This window comes from Meriones unguiculatus, chromosome 5, assembly GCF_030254825.1.
Source record: "Meriones unguiculatus strain TT.TT164.6M chromosome 5, Bangor_MerUng_6.1, whole genome shotgun sequence".
Lineage (NCBI taxonomy): Eukaryota > Metazoa > Chordata > Mammalia > Rodentia > Muridae > Meriones > Meriones unguiculatus.
Window position 1 is genome coordinate 114174970 of NC_083353.1, and position 18841 is coordinate 114193810.

At 49.5% G+C, this 18841-nt stretch overlaps 1 protein-coding gene across 8 annotated transcripts; it reads left to right on the forward strand.

The window, feature by feature from the left end:
- The first annotated feature begins 3272 nt into the window (after positions 1–3272).
- On the forward strand, positions 3273–18707 carry Lpar5 (lysophosphatidic acid receptor 5). 8 transcript variants are annotated; one of them, XR_002476401.2, is made up of 3 exons: positions 3273–3568; positions 3847–4003; positions 5414–5933. XR_002476401.2 is itself a non-coding variant. In XM_021636955.2 (3 exons), the coding sequence occupies exon 3, from the start codon at positions 14050–14052 to the stop codon at positions 15205–15207; it is 1158 nt and encodes a 385-aa protein (XP_021492630.1). In that variant the 5' UTR covers positions 3275–3568; positions 3847–4003; positions 13869–14049; the 3' UTR covers positions 15208–18707. The 8 variants fall into 8 exon arrangements, 5 of the variants coding, with proteins under 5 accessions (XP_021492630.1, XP_021492631.1, XP_021492632.1 ...); XM_021636955.2 differs by lacking the exon at positions 5414–5933 and adding an exon at positions 13869–18707 and having other exon boundaries at positions 3275–3568; XM_021636956.2 differs by lacking the exon at positions 5414–5933 and adding an exon at positions 13869–18707 and having other exon boundaries at positions 3275–3568; positions 3919–4003.
- The last annotated feature ends 134 nt before the right edge of the window (positions 18708–18841 follow it).

Below are 18841 nucleotides of genomic sequence, written 5' to 3' on the forward strand. Positions count from 1 at the left end.
TGGGCGTGTTTCATCCGAGCCCCACCCTCAGGGCTGCCTCCTTCCTCCTGAGGAATCTATCTCCAGACTCCGGGGTCAGAGCACCACCTGCAAATGGGTGAACTTCCTGGGAACAGCACTGAGGGAAGCATCCCCGAAGCAGGCCTCAGGGGCCAAGGAGTTGCCCAGAGAGGGCTGTGGCTGGGATACGAGCGCTCTGTTCAGAAGGGCCGTGAGGGTTTGAGGGCCCTCCTCTCCGAAGAAGCCCTGGGTTCCGTGACTTCACATGTGACTATGGGATTTGTCAAGGCAAAAGCCTGAGATTGTGTTAACCCCAGAAAGCGTGACACAGAGTACAGTTCACCCTGTGAGGAGGAGGGAAACGGAAACTACATCCTGGAGCTCAGAAGTCCTTGACGAGGACAGCTTTGCCAGCTGGTCCCAATGGTGAAGCACCTGAAGTGTCGCTGGCCTCAAGTGATTTGGACACTCACAATGTCGTACGACTGGGGAAACTGCTGAACCTCAGATATAGGCTAACAGTAACAACATTCTAAGTAAAACAAAACTGCTTGGGGTACGGGGGTGGGAGGGTCCATTCACTATCCTGCTTGCCCGACATGGACAAGGCCCTGGATTCCATCGGGCTTGGTGTGCATAGCTTTACCTGGCACACAGAAAATGGAGGCTGGAGGGTAAGAAATTCCGGGTCATCCTTGGCTGTATAATTTGAGGTCAACTTGGGCCACATGTGACCCTGTCTCAAAAGGGCAGGAGAGGATAATTGTGGAGAGATTGCTTAGCAAATGAAAGCATTTGCCAAGCATTCTTGGTGGCTTAAGTTGAATCCCCAGAGCCTACGTAAAAGGTAGAAGGAGAGAACAGTCGCCACAGTGTTGACATAGGTACACGGCATGATTTCACATTGCATGAGCGTGTGCGTGCGCACAGGCACACTCACACACATACCACATACACAACCTTCATAAATAAAAATGTTTTCAAAATCCAAAAAACTCTGTGGTGGCATAGGAGGGTAATCCCAGCACTTGAGAGGTACAGACAAAACAGCCTGGGCTACATGAGACCCTGTCTTTTTTGTTTTGTTTTGTTTTTTGTTTTTGAGACAGTTTCCCTGTGTAGCCCTGGCTGTCCTGGAACTTGCTCTGTAGACCATGCTGCCTTCAAACTCACAGAGATCCATCTGCCTCTCCCTCCTCAAGTGCTGGGATTAAAGATGTGCGCCACCATCGCCGGCTTTGAGCAGAAGCAGATGCATCTGTTTGAGGTCCAGCTCAGCCTGGTCTGCACAGCAGGGTCCAGGACAGCCAGAGCTATATAGCAGAGAGACCATGTCTCAAAAACAAAACAAAAAATCCCAACCAAACAGAAAATGGATAGAGAGAAGTCTCAGGGATTAAGGACACTTCCTGTGTCTGCAGAAGTCCTAGGTTTGGTTCCCAGAGCCTGTGTCTGGTGGCTCACAACTGTCTGTATCTCCAATGCCAGAAGATCCAGTGCCTTCACCATCTTCCGGCCCTCATAAGCACCTGCACGCACCTTGCACACAGGCACATTCAAACGCACACATATATAAAAAATATTTTCAATTTATATTTTTTAATTTTAATTAAAATATAATTACTTGGGGCTGGAGAGATGGTTTAGAGGTTAAAAGCATTGACTGTTCTTCCAAAGGTTCTAAGTTCAATTCCCAGCAAGCACACCGGTAGCTCATAATCATCTATAATGAGATCTGGTGCCCTCTTGTGGTATACAGGCATAGGTGCACACAGAATGCTGTAAAAATAATAAGTAAATAAACCTTAAAGTGTATACATACATACATACACACACACACACACACACACACACACATACACATACACAATTTCTTCCCTTCCTTGTTCCTCTCTCCAATTCCTCCCATGTTCCCTCCTTACTCCTCAAAATAATGGCCTCTTTTTCCTTGACTATTACTGTCACACACATACACACATACACTGTAGATAACTACAAGCTGCTGAGTCCATTTAGTGTTGCATGTCTATAGTTTCAGGGCTGACCATTTGGTAGTGGTTAAGCAATTAAGGGGCGCATCCCTGGGAAAGACTCAGTCTTCCTCTCTCAGCAGTCATTGGTGGCCAACAGTTAGCTCTTTGTCAAAGGTTGGGATCCCTGGTGATCATTCTCCCTTCCGCGTCACCTCGTACTACTGGTGGTAGTGTTGCTCGGGTCTTATTTAGGCAGCCATAGTTACTGATGTACGTGGCTGCAGCTTCCTGTCTTTTCTCGAGTTAGACTTCCTGCTCCTCTGGTTCTTCCTGCCCCTCTTCCGAGATGTTCTCTGAACCTTAGGTGCTGGAGGTGTAGCGTGTACCAGCAACAGCTGACCTTTGCATTGTGATCAGCTGTGGTTTTCTGCAGCATGAAATTCCTTTTAAACCAAGCGATGGTGGCCCATACCTGTAAGCCCAGCACTTGAGAGGCAGGAGCAGGTGGATCTCTATGAGTTCCAGGCCAGCCTGGTCTATAGACTGAGTTCCAGGCCAGCGAAGGCTACACAAAGAGACCCTGTCTTGAAAAAAATTTTCTTAAAAACAAAAACACAAAACAAGAGATTGCCAATCGTGGTGGTGCACGCCTTCAATGCCAGCACTCAGTAAGCAGAGGCAGGAGGATCTCTGTGAGTTTGAGACCAGCCTGGCCTACATAGTGAGTTCCAAGCTAGCCAGAGGTACATAATGAGACCTGTCTCAAAAGAAAAGAAAAGAAAAAAAAAAGAAGCATGCTCTAAACGGTAGCGCTGGGGTGTGGCTTGGCGCTAGACACCTGCTCAAGAAGCACATGAGATCCTGGACTCAGTCCTCACGAAGGAGGAAGCACACTAGCATAGCGCATCCTCATGTCCCTTCAGTCCTGAGAGTGACCAAGCCATGGCTCATGGCTCAGCAGCGTGTTAGTACAGGGGGAGCTCGCAGCCTGAGGGAGACAGAGCAAGAGAAGGTAGCACTCAGCCAGGCAACTGCTTTGACGGGCGGAACTGGGTGCGTCCTGGCAGGCAAGGAGGAGGGAGAACACTTGGCATACCTACCTATGGGCCCCGGGCAGGGGAAGAGCCAACCACGAGCCACACAGGCTAAACCACCTAGCTGTCCCAAGAGAGGAAGCGAGTCAGGCAGGCAGGAGGCAGGTGAAAGCAGCATGGGGTGGCGGGGTGGCGGGGTGGGGGTGTTAGTCATCAGCCGTCAGTGGGAGGGTGTGCCATCTGGAGTTCCCGGAAATTGCAAGTCTGTGAGCTACAGGGAGTTGGGTGACTAGAGTTGGGGTGGGTTTTCATCACCTTTTAGGACTTGCTTCTCGGGCCTGCCGGGAAGGTGTCTGTGGTCAAGGCTTTTCTCCTCTTTGACTCTGCGGGGTTGGGTGAGTGCACAGAGCTGGGGGATGGGGGGGGGATGTACTGAGATCTCCGAGGTGGGTGTGTCAGGCCCCGCCCAGGAGCAGGTCCTACCAGCGAAGTTCAGCCCAGCCCAGAGTGTCGGCGGAAGAGGACTTGGGGCAGCGGCAGAGGAAGGGCAACTGAACACAGGTATGGGGTGTGTGTGTGTGTGTGATGAGTGGGGCTGCCCCACTAGAAGTGGGGGACATTGGTGAGAATGGAGAATGTGGGAGCGGGGGGCGGGGCCGGGTAGGCTCTGGGAAACCCTTCTGGATAAAGTGAAAAGGCAAATGGGGGGTGAGAGGGACGCCCCACGTGGATAGCTCTTTCCCTGGGGAGCCTCAAGAGGCAGCCAACATGCCTGGCACACCTGAAGGGCTGAAGCCCCACTGTGGGCCACCGTAGGGACTTCCCCTAAATCTTTCCAGCTGCTGTTTTCGTGCTGACCCTGAGCTCTCTGAGGTTGGCTCCCCTCCTACCCACTCATCCTGTACCGCCAGGTCCTAACCTGGAAGACACGGAGAAGATCTGATTCAAGTTGATTAATGAGCTTACTGGGAAAGATGTCTGTCCCAGCTCACCGAGGTATTCTTTATTTGGTTATTTGATGATGGGGATGGGATGCTGTAGAAGCTAGGCACTTGCCCTGCCACTGGGTCCCCTCACCCCCCGTTTTTGAGATGTAGCCCAGGCTGGCCTCAAAATCTATTTGTAGCCGAGGAAGACCTTGAACTCCTGAACCCTCTCCCTCTCCCTCTGGAGTCCTGGGATTACAGGCATGCACCACCACACCAGGTTTGTGCAAGTGCTGGAGGTTGAGCTCAGAGCGTGTGGGGCAAGCTCTGGCAGCTGAGCTGCCGCCCAGTCCTCTGACACTTTGGGTGAACTTTGGGGAATGAGGTCTCATTATGCTTTCGAGGATGCTCTTCAACTCCTAACCTCAAGTGATTTTCCTTCTCTCCCCCCATCCTGTCAGCTTCCTTGATAACTGTGTGTGCCACGATGCTCGGGTCTGTTTCATCTATTTTTGGTTGTGCTAGAGAGTAAACCCAGGGCCCCCAGCTCTTTTAGGTATATTTGAATGGGTCTCAAGGAAGCGCTGCCCCAACCTGAAATGCTTATCTGTAATAGAAGGGGGGTGGGCTGTGTGGTCTCTCTGTCCCCATGCCTCTGACAGAATATGGCTCGTGAGCGGGAGGGAATGAGCTGTTGTGCCTGTGTGGGAACCTGTGGGAGGCTGTCCGAGACCTTTGGCATACTGGCACAGGCCACTGCCTGCTTACTGCCTATGGTTATGGAGGCTCAACGACAGAAAAGGACTCACAGCCTTCTACTTCTTGCTTCTGCTAAACTGAAGTCGTAGCCCTGGGGGAAATGGAGGCAAGGAGTGTGACGGCAGACGCCACTTCCCAAACAGCCAGAGACAGACACCAGAGGCCAGCTCAGTCTGTGATGTTTGGTGCAATCAGTTCATCCTACCCTGCTCCCTCCAGCATCTACCCCACTGACCCAGAGACGTTTTATGTCCGTGGGGCATATTAATTAATTTTAAAAAGCCACGGAGGAGACAACAGAAAAGGGGAGAAATGTTGGGAATACCGGTATAGCGGAGAGGCAAAATGTTTGCCTGATGTGAACAGGGCCCTGGGTTCATTCCCAGCACCAAAAATGAAAGGGTGTGGGCCTCTGGGGCCGGTGGTATGGTGGAAGTTCAGAGTAAGGTCACCCAGCCTAAAAGGCTCCAGGAGATTATTCAGAAGGGGCAGGCCCTGTCAAGCCTGAAGCAAGAGTAAGACACAAGCAGGGTACAGCTCACTGACGGCTGAGCCTATGGCAGTGACTTTTTTTTTTTTTTTTTTTTTTGGTTGGGACTTTGTTTCCTGTTTTTCCAGCTTTGGAAGGTAGGTTGGAGGGAGAGATGGGTAAGCTGTCATCTACACATCGGGGAAACTAATTACTGGGCTCTGGGTCACCTTTGACTTCTGTCTTTCCCAGAGAAGCATTGTGAAGGATGAGCGTATTCCCAGCACTCCTGGAGCCTGAGGCAGGAGAATTGTCATGAATGCCAAGTCAACAAGAGATGTGCTGTGGGGGTTGGAGAGATGGCTCAGTGATTAAGAGCACTGGCTGCTCTTCCAAATGGACCCAGGTTCAAATCCAAGCACCCAGTTAACAAATGTCTAAAACTCCATCCACTTCCAGGGGATCTGACACCCTCACACAGACATGCATGGAAGCAGAAACACAAATGTAAATAAAATGAAATAATTAAAAGAAAAAAAGATTTAAAAAAGAAGGGATGTGTTGTGAAACTATCTCAAAGACAAAGAGGTAGGTGAGGAGAGTGAAAACCCACTGAAGAGAGTTAGACTAACGCAGGGAGGGAAATCATTGTGCCTGGGGCGAGGAGGCTGAGGGTGATTTTGGAAGGGAGGAAGAAAAAGACTGGTGGAGAGAGGCTGAAATCAGAATTTTGGCTGGAGAAGCACAGCAGCCACCGGCAGGGAGAAGAGAGGACCCCAGTGACCCAGTAATGAGGCAAGATACTTGGGCCTGAAACCAGGGGATGGCTCTCTTAGTACCCTGCGGTATAGAAGGCCTCTAGGCTGGACCTCACTCTAGGCTCCCCTGAGTACAGACCTTCCCCTCTTTTCCCTGTTCCGCAGTCTCCGGGGAAGCTGACTGGCAGGATTAACCTATGCACAGGAAAGGTCCGGAACAACACACCTTTCTGGTTAGTTTTGTTGTGAGAGATAGTTTCACCCTGTAATTCTGCTGCCCTGAACTCACTACATAGAAAAGTGTATGCCGCCACCCTGGGTGTTGTTTTGTCTTTTTTTTTTTTTTTTTTTTTTTCTTTTTTCCTTCATGGGATTTTCTTTTGTGGTCTGAGCCTGGCTGTGTAGACCAGGGCTGAAATGTGTGGTGGTCTTCCTGCTTTCTGCCTTCCAAGTGCCACCGGCATTACAGGCGAATACCAGCTCACTTGAGGCTGGGACAGAACTAGCAAGTCCAAGTCACAGTTCTCAGAATACCCTGTGAGGAGCCCAGCGGATGGGTGTGATGTCATTCTCCAGCCAGAGCCTGTCAGGAGAGAGGCGCACCTGCCCAGCGACACTTGAACAGAAACAGAAGAAATGTTTAAGTAGCAACTTAGACACTTAAGAGGAGTGGCGTTTCCCGTGTTTTGGCTGAGAAATGACCTGAGGCTAGCCTAGAGGTAACTGTAGGTGAAAAGACCTGAATTTTGACCACACGGAGAAGGCAGGGAGATGTGAATTGGTAAGGGGAGGCACTGAGCGAGGCATTTGTTGCATGTTTAGAAGGAGTAAGGTGCCTGGGACGGAGAGACAGTGGTGGGCAGACACTTCCTGTCTTCATTACTGTAAGCCTTTTGTCTGCAGCAATCATCTGCATTGTTGGCTACGTGCTGGGGACAGTGGTTCCCTTGGGCAGAGGGAGCATGGGGTGCAGTGTGCAGGACAGATCATGAGCTAGCCTCCTGCCCACTTTTAGATCTTACTTCCTGCCTGTGGCAGAAAATAGCCCTTCCCCTCTTCCTTATCTCAGCTAAGAGCAGCACCCAGCCCAGCTCAGAGGGCGACAGGACAGGTTCCAGAGGTTCCGAGGAGGTAAGGAACATGGGCTCCAGATGTGCACGTGGGAGCCGAAAGACAGACACCTTGAGCAATCGGTCAGCTGTGATTTGAGCAGCGGCAATTCGAGGGCAGAAAGGGTGGAAAGCAGTGTGCTTCTGGTTTCTCTATGTTGACTGTGGTTTCTTGGCTCTCCATGCCTGTGGGCTGAGATTTTTTGCTTGTGTCTGTATGACATGATATGTGCTTATGAAAGAACCTGATTCTATGTGCATCTATATAACATTTTCCCTCAGGCAGGGGATGGGGCTCCTCATTCTTTTCTGGCCCTCGTGGCTCTGCATGGGTACACAGACAGTGATTCGTATGCTAATGTATGCATGCCTCCGTGTGTCTGCATGAAAATGTGTGTCCTGGTGTGCTTATGTGACAGTGTCCACGTTACTAGGCCTCTAAAGGCCTCCATGGCCCGCCTAGCATGTGAAATGAAACTTCACTGTTCCTTCTTTTTGGAGACAGCAGCTGCTTGATTTTTTTTTTCCATCTCCCCCGAAACCTGGCCTCGTTTTCAAGGCAGGATTGGGGAGAGGGTCTGAGCTACCTCTCCCCCATACCTACATCCCGCTTTTCACTTACAGTTTGCCTCCTCTTTGGCAGGTTTCCCCATCTTTGCCATCTGGCCTGGCACCGGGCCCATACAGCTCCAGAGCCAGGAGCCCAGGGAGAGCTCAGGGAAGGAGGGGAACGTGGTAAGGGGCCTGGCGGGAGCCTGGCAGCTTGGCCTTTCTGTCTGTTGGAAAGAGACAGCTTTTTCACAGACTCTATTGTCAAGAAGCCCAAGAACTTCTCTTTGGGATGGGTAATGAGAGCATTGCCGTTTCCTTTTCTAGGGAATCCCTTGGTTCATCTTTAAGTAGCGGCTCAAAGAATCCATGTTTGTCTGTTTGAACCTTCTAACTTATCTTAACAGAAAGACTTGGAATTCTTGAAAAGAATGCATTCCTGCCTTCACTCAGTGTATGGAATGTTCTTCCTAATTGTAAGGAGTTGTTGATTTTACAAGTAATGGTTAAAAATGATAAGATCTTGCTGTTTTACCCATAAACTGTTTTCAAAGATAAATTCTGAAAAAAATATATTAATTTTTGTAATTTATTTCCTTTATTTTATGTGCAGTGGTGCTTTGTCTGCCTGCATGTCTGTGTGAGGGTGTCAGATACCTTGGAATCAGAGTACCTTGGAATCAGAGTCGCAGACAAGTGTGAGCTTCCACGTGGGTGCTCTTCCCTTGGAATGCTGGGAAGCGGACTCTGGTCCTCTGTGAGAGCGGTGCTGCCTCTCACCTGCCATCTCTCCAGCCCCCTTACCGAAACCGTGATGCAAGTGTTTCCCATATGGCCTGTTCAGTCGGTAACGGAGCAGACGCAGAAGTGTGGTAAATGGATCGGTGGCTACAGTAGCACTAAGAAAGGGTTAATTCTTTGTTGGATGGAAACCATTTTCCTTCCAAGCGGCCAAAGAGATTCACTCTGGGGGGCCTAAGTGCAGGGGCTGAAGTATGTGTCTAAGAATGTGGTCCTCACCCTAGGGCTTTACCGTGTAGCTGAGGGAAAGGATAAAGACACAAAACAGCTGATGGGTTAAAAGCACTTAACAGCAGCAAGCTAAGTGGCTTTTCTTTTTGAGAGCAGGTGTCCCTTCTGCCTCAGGCTGGTCCTCACTCCTGGCCTCCTCCTATCTCAGCCTCCTGAGTAGCTGGGACTTCAGGAATGCACTAGCATTCCTGGTTTAAGTGCTTAAGTACGTAGAAGAAAAATTGTAAGGAAGGATCTATGTGTGTGTGTGTGAAAGAGAGATGGGTGTTTGCTACCAGCTTTCTGAGACAACTGAAAAGGAAGTGAGTTATTGAAATGAATGTCAATTGGACAAATGAGGAAATGAAATAAGTTTCCCATGGGCATAGATTTCATATGAGCAATTATAAAAGACCAGGTGCTCTATGCAGCACCCATCCACAAAGCCTCCTATTCACTCTTGTTGGGAGCTGCAATGTGCAGTGTGGACTTTGGAGCTGGGCGGTCCTAGGTTCGGATCCTGACTCCGTTCCTCGGGAACCGGCTCTTGCGCTTTTGTTGTCTTTCCTATAACAGCGAAGACCAGACACCCACCTCAAAGAACTGTGGGAAGCGTTAGACAGTACCTGCAAAGCATGGCTGGGGTCTGCTGACTGGCAGCTGTGACTTCACACCCCACCCGTCCAGACGTAGATGCTGAGGCGGCAAAGGTGAAGCGCCACCTTCTGAAGCCCCTCCTCGGAGCTCACAGTCTAGCGAGAGCGGCTGAGAACTAGCTCTCACCATCCACGCAGGAACAGCTGAGGGATCTGTGTACCCCAAACCCTGGGTGGTACAGAGAAAGGGGTGGACCACCGCTGCCCTGCCAGGGCAGAGCCAGGAAAGAGGCCACGGCTGTTTGGAAGATGACTGGGTTTGTCAGGTGGACAGTGGGAGGAAGGACACCGGCCGCAAAGACAGAGGCTTAGGAGCACGAGGTCTGTGTAGAACTTGCTGGCGTCCGGCAGAGGAACAGTCGGTGAGTGTGCTCACATCTCACTTGGTTTCTCTGCATCTGTGGGGAGTCGGTTTCCAGACCCCTTCAGATGCCAAAATTCGTGCAGCCATAAATCCTATACATATTGTCCTACAGACATTAACACTCTAAGCCCAGGACAGGTATTATGAGCCTGGAAGCCCAGCACTTGGGGGACGGTGGCTGGAGGAGCAGGAGTTCAAGGCTCCCCTTGGTTGCTGAGTTTTAGGGCAATCTAATAGGTCACCCCCTTCTTCACGCAAATCATCTCTCTGTCTCTAGTTGCTTATAACCTATACAATTCAATGTAAACATATTTTGGTTGTTGTTTTTATTCCGTTCTTTGTCTCTCTGTGTGTGTGAGCACACACGCACACACATTCACGTGAGGGGGCATGGCGGCATCCTGCCATGTTTGTGTTTTGGAAAAGGGTTTCCCTGTCAGCTGCCTCAGCCCCTGGAATTGCAGGCCTGTGCCCCACACCCTGCTTTTTTTTTTTTTTTTTTAATTAAGAGTTATATTTATTTTATGTGTAGGGATGTTTTGCTTGCTTGTACACCACATGTGTGCAGTGTCCGTGGAAGTCAAAGAAGACATTGGATTTCTTGGAACTGGAGTTACAGAGAGTTGTGAGCTGCCATGTGGGTGCTAAGAATTAAACCCAGGTCCTCTTGTAGAGCATAGAGTACTTTAAAAAAAAAAGTTTTTGTGTGTGTTTGTTTGTTTGTTTTAGACAGAGCTCTCTCTGTAACCCTACTGTCCTGGAACTTGCTGTATAGACTAGTCTGGCCTTGAACTCATTGATCTTCCTCTTACAGCCCAGGCTAGACTTGGACTTGGGATCTTCCTGCCTCAGCCTTCTGAGTTCTGACAGACCTTGTAAATACTGTATTTTTGAGGAAATAATGACAAGGAAAATGTCTACATATGTATTGAAGACAGGTGCTTTTTTGTGTTTTGTTTTGTCTTTTGAGATGGGGTCCTGCTGTGTTTCCCAGGCTGATTTTAGCCCCCAGGTTCAAGTGATAATCCTGCCTCCAAGCAGATGGATGCAATCTGTCTGCCTGTCTGTGTGTCTGGTTGGTTTTGTTTTAGAGACAAAGTCTCCCTCTGTAACCCAGGCTGAATTCTGGGCAATATTCCTAAGTGCTGGCATTACAGGTGTGAGGAATCACACTTGGCCATTTTTTGAGACAGGGTCCCATTGTAGCCCAGGCTGCAACATTCCCTCTCTCTCTCTCTTTCTCTCTCTCTCTCTCTCTCTGGAGACAGTAGCCCAAGCTGGCTTCAATTTCCTTCTGCTTTAGTCTCTAAGAACATTCTTAATTGTATTCATTTTTTTTCTCATGTGGTTTGCCTATGTAGGTAGGTATACCATGTGTAGCCCTCAGAAAAGGACATTGTATCCTGTGAAACTGGAGTTGTAATCCCATCATGTGCGTGCTGGAAACCCACATCCTCTGCAAGAGCAGCAAGTGCTCTTAACCACTGAGCCACTTCTCTAGCCGTGCTTTGGCCTCTGAGTGCTAGAACTATAGCTGTCTACTGCTAGGCCTGACTTTTTTTTTTTTTTTTTTTTTTCTTTGAGAAAGGTTTTCTCTGTGTAGCCTTGGCTGTTCTGGATTCACTTTGTAGGCCAGGCTGGCCCGGAACTCACAGAGATCCTCCTGCCTCTACCTCCCGAGTGCTGGGATTACAGGCATGTGCCACTGCACCTAGCTTTTTTATTTCGATTTATTATTATTATTATTATTATTATTAGACGCATCTAACTGTATAACCTTTGGCTGGTCTGAAACTTGCTATGTAGATGAGGCTGGCCACAAACTCACAGAGATCCTGCATATCTACCACATGCACCACCATGCCTGGCCAGGTGCAGATTTTCTAAAACATTTGTTTTATATGAGGTTGGCTGAACATATATTGTAAACATGGAACCCACACGTGGAGGGCTGTCCGTGGACTCACTTTATAGACCAGGCTGCCCTAGAACTCACAGAGGTACACCTGCCTCTGCCTCCTGAGTGCTGGGATTAGAGGTGTGTGCCACCGCGACCGGCTTATATTTCCATTGAAATATTACTGAAATTGGTATTTTATAAAGGAAATATGTAATCCCTTTTAACTGTTTCACTGTGCTTCCTATAAATCTTGAGAAGCTGTTTGCTGGAGGGAGAACAAAAACAACAAAAAACCCCCATAAATTTGATATAGTCAGGCTTACAACTTAGTTCCACATAATTTGTTTATTGAAATAAATTTAGCTATTGAAATAATTTATTTATTGAGATGCTGGAGATAAAACACAGGGCCTCGACTATGTAGACAAATGGTTTATCATTGAGCCACCATCACAATTGTAATGCAACAATTTCAATAGTGCCTTTTAATAAATAACTCTTACTTTGTGTATGTACACAGGCATGCATGTGCCACTGGCACACGTGTAGGTCAGACAATAACTCTCAAGGGTTGGCTCTGTCCTGCCACTTTATGAGGCCCTGGAATCCAGCTCAGGTGGCTAGGCCTGGGGACGGGTACCTCTACCCACTGAGCCATCTAACCAACCCTTTTGGAAAGAAATGGTTTTGTATTTTGTGTATATACATGGGTGTTTTGTCTGCATAAATGTCTGCACACCAGAAGAGGGCATAGGATCCCATGGGATGGCAGTTTTAGATGGTTTGTGAGCTGCCTGCCATGGGTGTGCTGGGAAATCAGCCCAAGACCTCTGGAAGAGGTCAGTGCTCTTAACCACTGAGCTCTCTCTCCATTTGGAGATAATGCCTCAGAACCGAAGACGAGTCCTTTCCCTAAGAAGCCGTCAAGATACCTATGCTCACAGCAATATTATTATTAAGCAGTTGAACACAGAAATAACCCTTGACCCCTGGCAGATGATTAATAAGCAAAACGTTGTGTACACATTCTGCCTCACAACCCAGGAAACATAGACTATGTCTTTGTGTGTGGGGGGGACCCATAAAATAAGATTTAAAAGTAAAGATAGAGCTGAGGATGTAATCCTAGTACTCAGGAGGTTGGGGCAGGAGGTTCAGGAGTTCGAGACCAGCCCCAGCTGCACAGCAAGTTCGATGGCTGTCCTTGGTTGAGGACAGAGGAAGAGCCGGTTGATTCTCTTGTGCACCAAGGCTTAAAGAAGGATTGATTGCTCACACGGGCAGCACTTGAGGAAGCTCAGCCCTTGGGGAAGCAGTCCTCAACCTGTGGGTCTCGACCCCTGTGCCAGAATCACATACCAGACAGCCTTCATAGCAGATATTTACATTGTGATCGATAACTGTAGCAAAACTACAGTTATGAAGTAGCAGTGAAATAATTTTATGGTTGGGAGGTCACCACAACGTGAGGAGCCGTGTTAAAGGGTCTCAACCTTAGGAAACTTGAGAATCACTGCGTTGGGGCCTCCTGGGCACCTTCCTAACGGGAATGCTAAAGTGCTCTTAATACGCCTCTGGCCAAGGCTGATGGCAGCTGCCCTGGAGTACGCCAATGCACTCTTATTTCCATTTTATAGATGAAGAAATAGAGGATTAGTCAGTCAAGGCGAATCCGGCGGGGTCTCTGACCAAACCCAGGCCACAAGGGAAAAGGTGAAGTAGGATGACCAGGACTGGGAGTTTTGTACTGCACTTGAGACTCTGAACTTTATTCCTTAGATAATAGGCTGCCAGCCCAGCCCCAGGCCCAGAGGAAGTCCTCCGAGGCCTTCTCCCCACCTGTTATACATATTTGTAGTCCTCCTCTAATGGAACGTGAAGTAGGTGGATGAGACAAGGCCTTCGTTTCGCGCATTACTGTGGACAGGCTCAAACCTTCTGAGGATTCCGTAAGCTTTTAAGAGAAGGAAGGAAGAAGACAGGGTCTAAGGGCAGCAATTGAAGCATTTTAATCTTACTTAATGTCTTGAAGCAGAGGCCACCCAAATTCCCTCATATTCACCAGATAAGGGAAATGAAATTCAGAGAGAAGGACTTCTCTGAGGCCACAAAGCTAAGCAGTGTGGCAAAGCTGGCACTCAACGCCCAGCCCGTCTGGAACCCATGACAACAGGACCTGGGTATGTCACCGTAGGAATGAAAGGAGCTACAAAAAGCCATTCTGCCCTGTAAGGGTGGGAAAAGACGGACAGAAGAGCCTTGAGGCTGGGAAGGAACTCAGGAGGCCAGGCACGTGGGCTAAGCGTTTTTGGACCAGGGTTCTGATCTCTGGTAACTTTATTTTTGATTCTCCTTCCTAGCCCAGGTCTCCGCTGCTGAAGAAGTTGTGGCACCAGGCTTCCAGCCTTGGCCAGCCATCGGCTCCTGAGGTCAAAGACCACACTCTCATGTCTCACCTCTGCCTGCTTGGGGACAGCCTTTGTACAGTCACCAGGCTACCGCCCTGGAGGTGAAAGCCATGCCCGGACCTTGGTGTTCGCCATGATGCCTCAGCCTAGTTTCCCTTCCCACTTGGACGCGATGTTTGCCAATTCTTCAGCCAATGCCTCATCTACCAACAGCTCTGTGCCCCAGTGCCGTGACTACCGGGGTACACATCGCTTGCACATGGTGGTCTACAGCCTGGTGTTGGCGACCGGTCTCCCTCTCAACGCTCTGGCTCTCTGGGTCTTGCTGCGTGTACTGCGTGTACACTCGGTGGTGAGCGTGTACATGTGCAACCTGGCGGCCAGCGACTTGCTCTTCACCCTGTCGCTGCCCCTGCGCCTCTCCTACTACGCGCGGCACCACTGGCCCTTCCCGGACTTCCTGTGCCAGACGTCGGGCGCCATCTTCCAGATGAACATGTACGGCAGCTGCATCTTTCTGATGCTCATCAACGTGGACCGCTACGCGGCCATCGTGCACCCGCTGCGGCTGCGCCACCTGCGGCGGCCCCTGGTGGCGCGGCGGCTCTGCCTGGGCGTGTGGGCGCTCATCCTGCTGTTCGCCGTGCCGGCCGCCCGCGTGCACAGCCCGTCCCCCTGCCAGTACAAGAACATCACCGTGAGCCTGTGCTTCGAGAGCTTCAGCGACGAGCTGTGGAAGGGCAGGCTGCTGCCGCTCCTGCTGCTGGCCGAGACGCTGGGCTTTCTGCTGCCCCTGGCGGCCGTCGTCTACTCGTCGGGCCGGGTCTTCTGGACGCTGGCGAGGCCCGACGCCACTCAGAGCCACCGGCGACAGAAGACCGTGCGCCTCCTGCTGGCCAACCTCATCATCTTCCTGCTGTGCTTCGTGCCCTACAACGCCACGCTGGCGGTTTACGGGTTGCTGCGGGCCGACCTGGTGGAGTCCAGCCTTCAGGCCCGCGATCAGGTGCGGGGCGTGCTGATGGTAATGGTGCTGCTGGCCAGCGCCAACTGCGTGCTGGATCCGCTGGTGTACTACTTCAGCGCCGAGGGTTTCCGCAACACCCTTCGCAACCTGGGCACCCCGCTCCAGACCAGGGCTGTGGCTACCAATGGGGCAAGAGGGGTGCTTGCCGAACCACCCTCAGAAAGCACACAAAACCCTGGGCAGGACGCCACCAGTCAGGGTCTGCTCCAGCCTGCCAATCCGGGGACACCCACCATGCGGTCCCCCCAGGATTCAGCCCTCTGAAAGGACGCAGGGTTTAGGGTGTACATTTGAGGGAGGTGGGCTGGGCACGTGGACTTTGAAGCAACTCCAGCTCTAGCAGGCAGAAGGGAACAAGTGTGTAAGCAAGCGTATAGGAAAGGAAGAATGCTGCTGGTGATGGCGTCGGCCTCTGGTTATTACCCAGAGGACCCTGCTCCAGCCTGTAGGAAGCCACGCAGTGAGCATGCCCGCGGCGAAGAGCTGGTACATGGAACAGAAGACGGTCGCCTGGATTTAGGTCATCGGTCTGAGAACTGAAGATTCCCCTAACCTTGGTGAATCAACTACTCAAAAGTTCATCTGTCATCTTCAAAAACCAAACAAAACTCAGGGCTGGTGGTGGAACCTAGAACCCACTGCCTGTGCAGGCCGGGCCAGTGCATTCCCCTTGAACTGCATCCTAGCCTCATCTGCCGCCTTCCGAGCTGAAGGGGGGCCACGGACACCGAGATACCGGCCCTCACTTCCACTTGGCTTCCCTGCTCAGGTGGGAGGAATAATACAAAGGCTTATTTGACTAAACTGGGTTCTGACCTGTTTCGCGACTTGTGACAGTTTAGACTTGACGCCCAGCGTGAGGGCAGAGCTTGTGGGTCGAGTCCCTCTCAAGTCCTAGTTCTTGGTCCCTTTTCTAGGTCATCCTTTCTCCTTCCACCACTCTCTGGCCTTTTCCATCCTCTGGCTTTAATGTTCAGTCTCACTTCTCCCTTTCCCTCCTTCCCCCACCTCTCCTCCCCACTCCCACTCCTTATATGGACTTGCTGACCTGAACTTGGTATGTAGCAGAGGCTGGCCTTGAACTCTTTTTTATATTTGTTATTGTTTTTTTTTTTTTTTTTTTTTTTTTCAAGACAAGGTCTTACTATGTAGCTCTTGCTGTCCTGGAACTCCCTATGTACACCAGACTGGCCTCGAACTCAGAGATCTGCTTGCCTCTGCCTCCTGAGTGCTGGAATGAAAGACATATGCCACTACAACCAGCTTTGGGCTTACACTGTGTTTTTTGTTTGTTTGTTTGTTTGTTTTGTTTTGTTTTGTTTTTCTCTGTGTAATAACCCTGATTGTCCTGGAACTCGCTTTGTAGACCAGGCTGGCCTCAAATTCAGAGATCCACCAGCCTCTGCCTTCTGGATGCTGGATTAAAGACCCGCGCCACCATGCCCAGCCTTAAATTCTTGATCCTCCTGTTGCAGCTCTTCCTAAGTGCTGGGCTTACAAGAATGTGCACCATGCCCAGCTGCAATTGATATTTCATGGGGTTTTTATTTTTTGAGAAAGGCTGTTTCTACATAGCCTCCAGACTCTGCTTCTCTCTCTCTCCTCACTCATTCTCCCCGTACTCCCCCCTTTTCTCTTCCTTCCTCCCTCTCCTCACCCCTCCTTCTCTCCTTCCCTTATATCATTCTCCTCTCTCCTCCCTCTCCTCACCTCTCTTCTTCTCTTCTCTTTCTCTGACCCTTACCATTTTTGCCATCAAACATCAGTCCTCAAACTATTTGGTGGTCTCAAATCCCTTTGTGCAAAAATTGAGGAACTGGAAGAGCTTTTGTTTCTTCTTTTTCCTTGCGATGTTCATCATGTTCTTAGTTAAGGCCAATGTGTTCTTGAAACATGGAAATATGGAAACACACACTCCATTTATCGATGAGAAGAGTAATGCCATCATGTTTCATGAAACTCCCGGAAGCTTCCCTATATAGTGGTGAGAGAATGAATGTGAAAAGGACAAGGGACATGTTAGCATTATGAATATAGTTTTGACCTCAAGGACTTCCTCAAAGAGCTGGTCTCTGGATCACACTTTGAGATTATTTGTTCCAAAATGTTAGAGTTCACATCCTCTAGGACATATGGGTCTAGGAAGAGGGCACTGTTCAGCAAATTGCTCTCTGGAGGACACAAATACCCAGGGCCAGGATGGAGCATTTTTAGGGAAGGAGAAGGGACAGTGTCAGCCAGGAGAGAAGGGTGTACAAGGAAGTAAGGGGGAGATGGGAGGACAGAAAGAGCCTGTCTTCTTAGTAAGCAGGGGGCTAGCGAAATAGTTTTATTTCCTCTACCCAAGTAGGGTTGGGTTGTTAGGAGGGGCTGCAGAGTTGGGGTGGTGAACGGTTTTAGTTCTTGACATTGATAATTACTGTCATGTCATATACGCACTATGTGTGCCCGCATCTCACAATGCAGAGAGATTTCCCAAGTGCTTCTGTGTTTCCATTAAGATTTGGGCCTTTTGTGTCTTTACGAGCCTCAGTTGGTGATTTACAGGGGTAAAATGACCCCTGGTGGCCAAAACAGGGAACTAACCTCGATTCGTCAGCAATAGGCTAGCATCTCAATCCAGGTCCACCGGAGTCAATGCCCACCAGACCCTTAACACCAGCTGCTCTAAAGACAGGCTGCTGTCAGTATCTGTCCCAAGCACCTCTCTTCCTCAGGATTCAAGATCTGTGCTCTTCCCGGCAGGAGAGGTTGAGTGGCAGAATCTCAGGATATTGTCCTACCCAAACAGAGCTAAACAGAATCTTGAAAATGTATTTTTGGGGGTGTGGGGGTGGAGGTTGGGGCCTGTGGAGTTTGGAAGAAGCTCAGTTGATAGAGTGCTTGCCTTGCATTCACAAAGCCCTGGGTTTCATCCCGGCACCACTTAACCTGGCCTGGCGTTGTATGATTGTAATTCCAGCACCCAAGAACTGGAGGCCTGGTGGCACACGTCATTAATCCCTCAATCCCAGCACAGTGGTGGCAGAGATAGGCAGTTCTCTGGAGTTTTAGGCCAGCCTTGTCTACATAGAGAGTTCCAGATAGCCAGGGCTACACAGAGAGACCCTGTCTCAAAGAATGAAAGAATCAAAGTAGTGGAGACAGGATCAGAAGTTCTAAATTATTCTCACTTACACATTGAGTTCTGGGATACGTGAGACTGTCTCCAAAAAGTTTCCAGCTGTGGTGGCCTGTGCCTCTAATCCAGTGTGCTAGGCCAGAGCGGTCTACGTAGCCAGGTCAGCCACGATAGTGAGACCCTCATCTCAAAAAAGAAAAAAAAAAAATTAAAAAAGTAACTTGAAGGGTCTGGGTCTGGTGTGCATGTGTCTATAATCCCAGCTCTATGGCTTCTGAGGTTGGAGAACCATGCATTTGAGGGCAGCATTTGCAAGTCCTTAAGTGTAATCTCTACCACCTCGAAACTAAATAAACAAATGCATTGAAAACAATGAGTATTTTATATACAGGCATCGAGTCAATTCCAGAGTAATTAAGGCAGCATGCCAGCATGTAACACCTAACAGACCATGTAACTTACTTATTTATTCTAATTTTTGTATGTAAAATCTGTCTTCCTTCATCTCCCTAGGTAAAATGTAAGCTCCTTGGGGGAGGGGGCAAGGCTTTTTGTTTGTTTGTTTCATTGATGTATTTACTGGCATCCAGAAGTGTCTGGCACAGGGAAAGTACTCAATAAAGACTCACTGAATGAACAGGCAGATCTTGTGAAGAACTTGACTATCTAGTGAGGACCACAGCAAATTGTATCTATTGTAAGACTGAAGATAGAGGAAAGTAGAGGGAGGTGCTGGCAGTCAACTTAAGGAAGCCCCTGAAAGTTGCCCGATGAGGT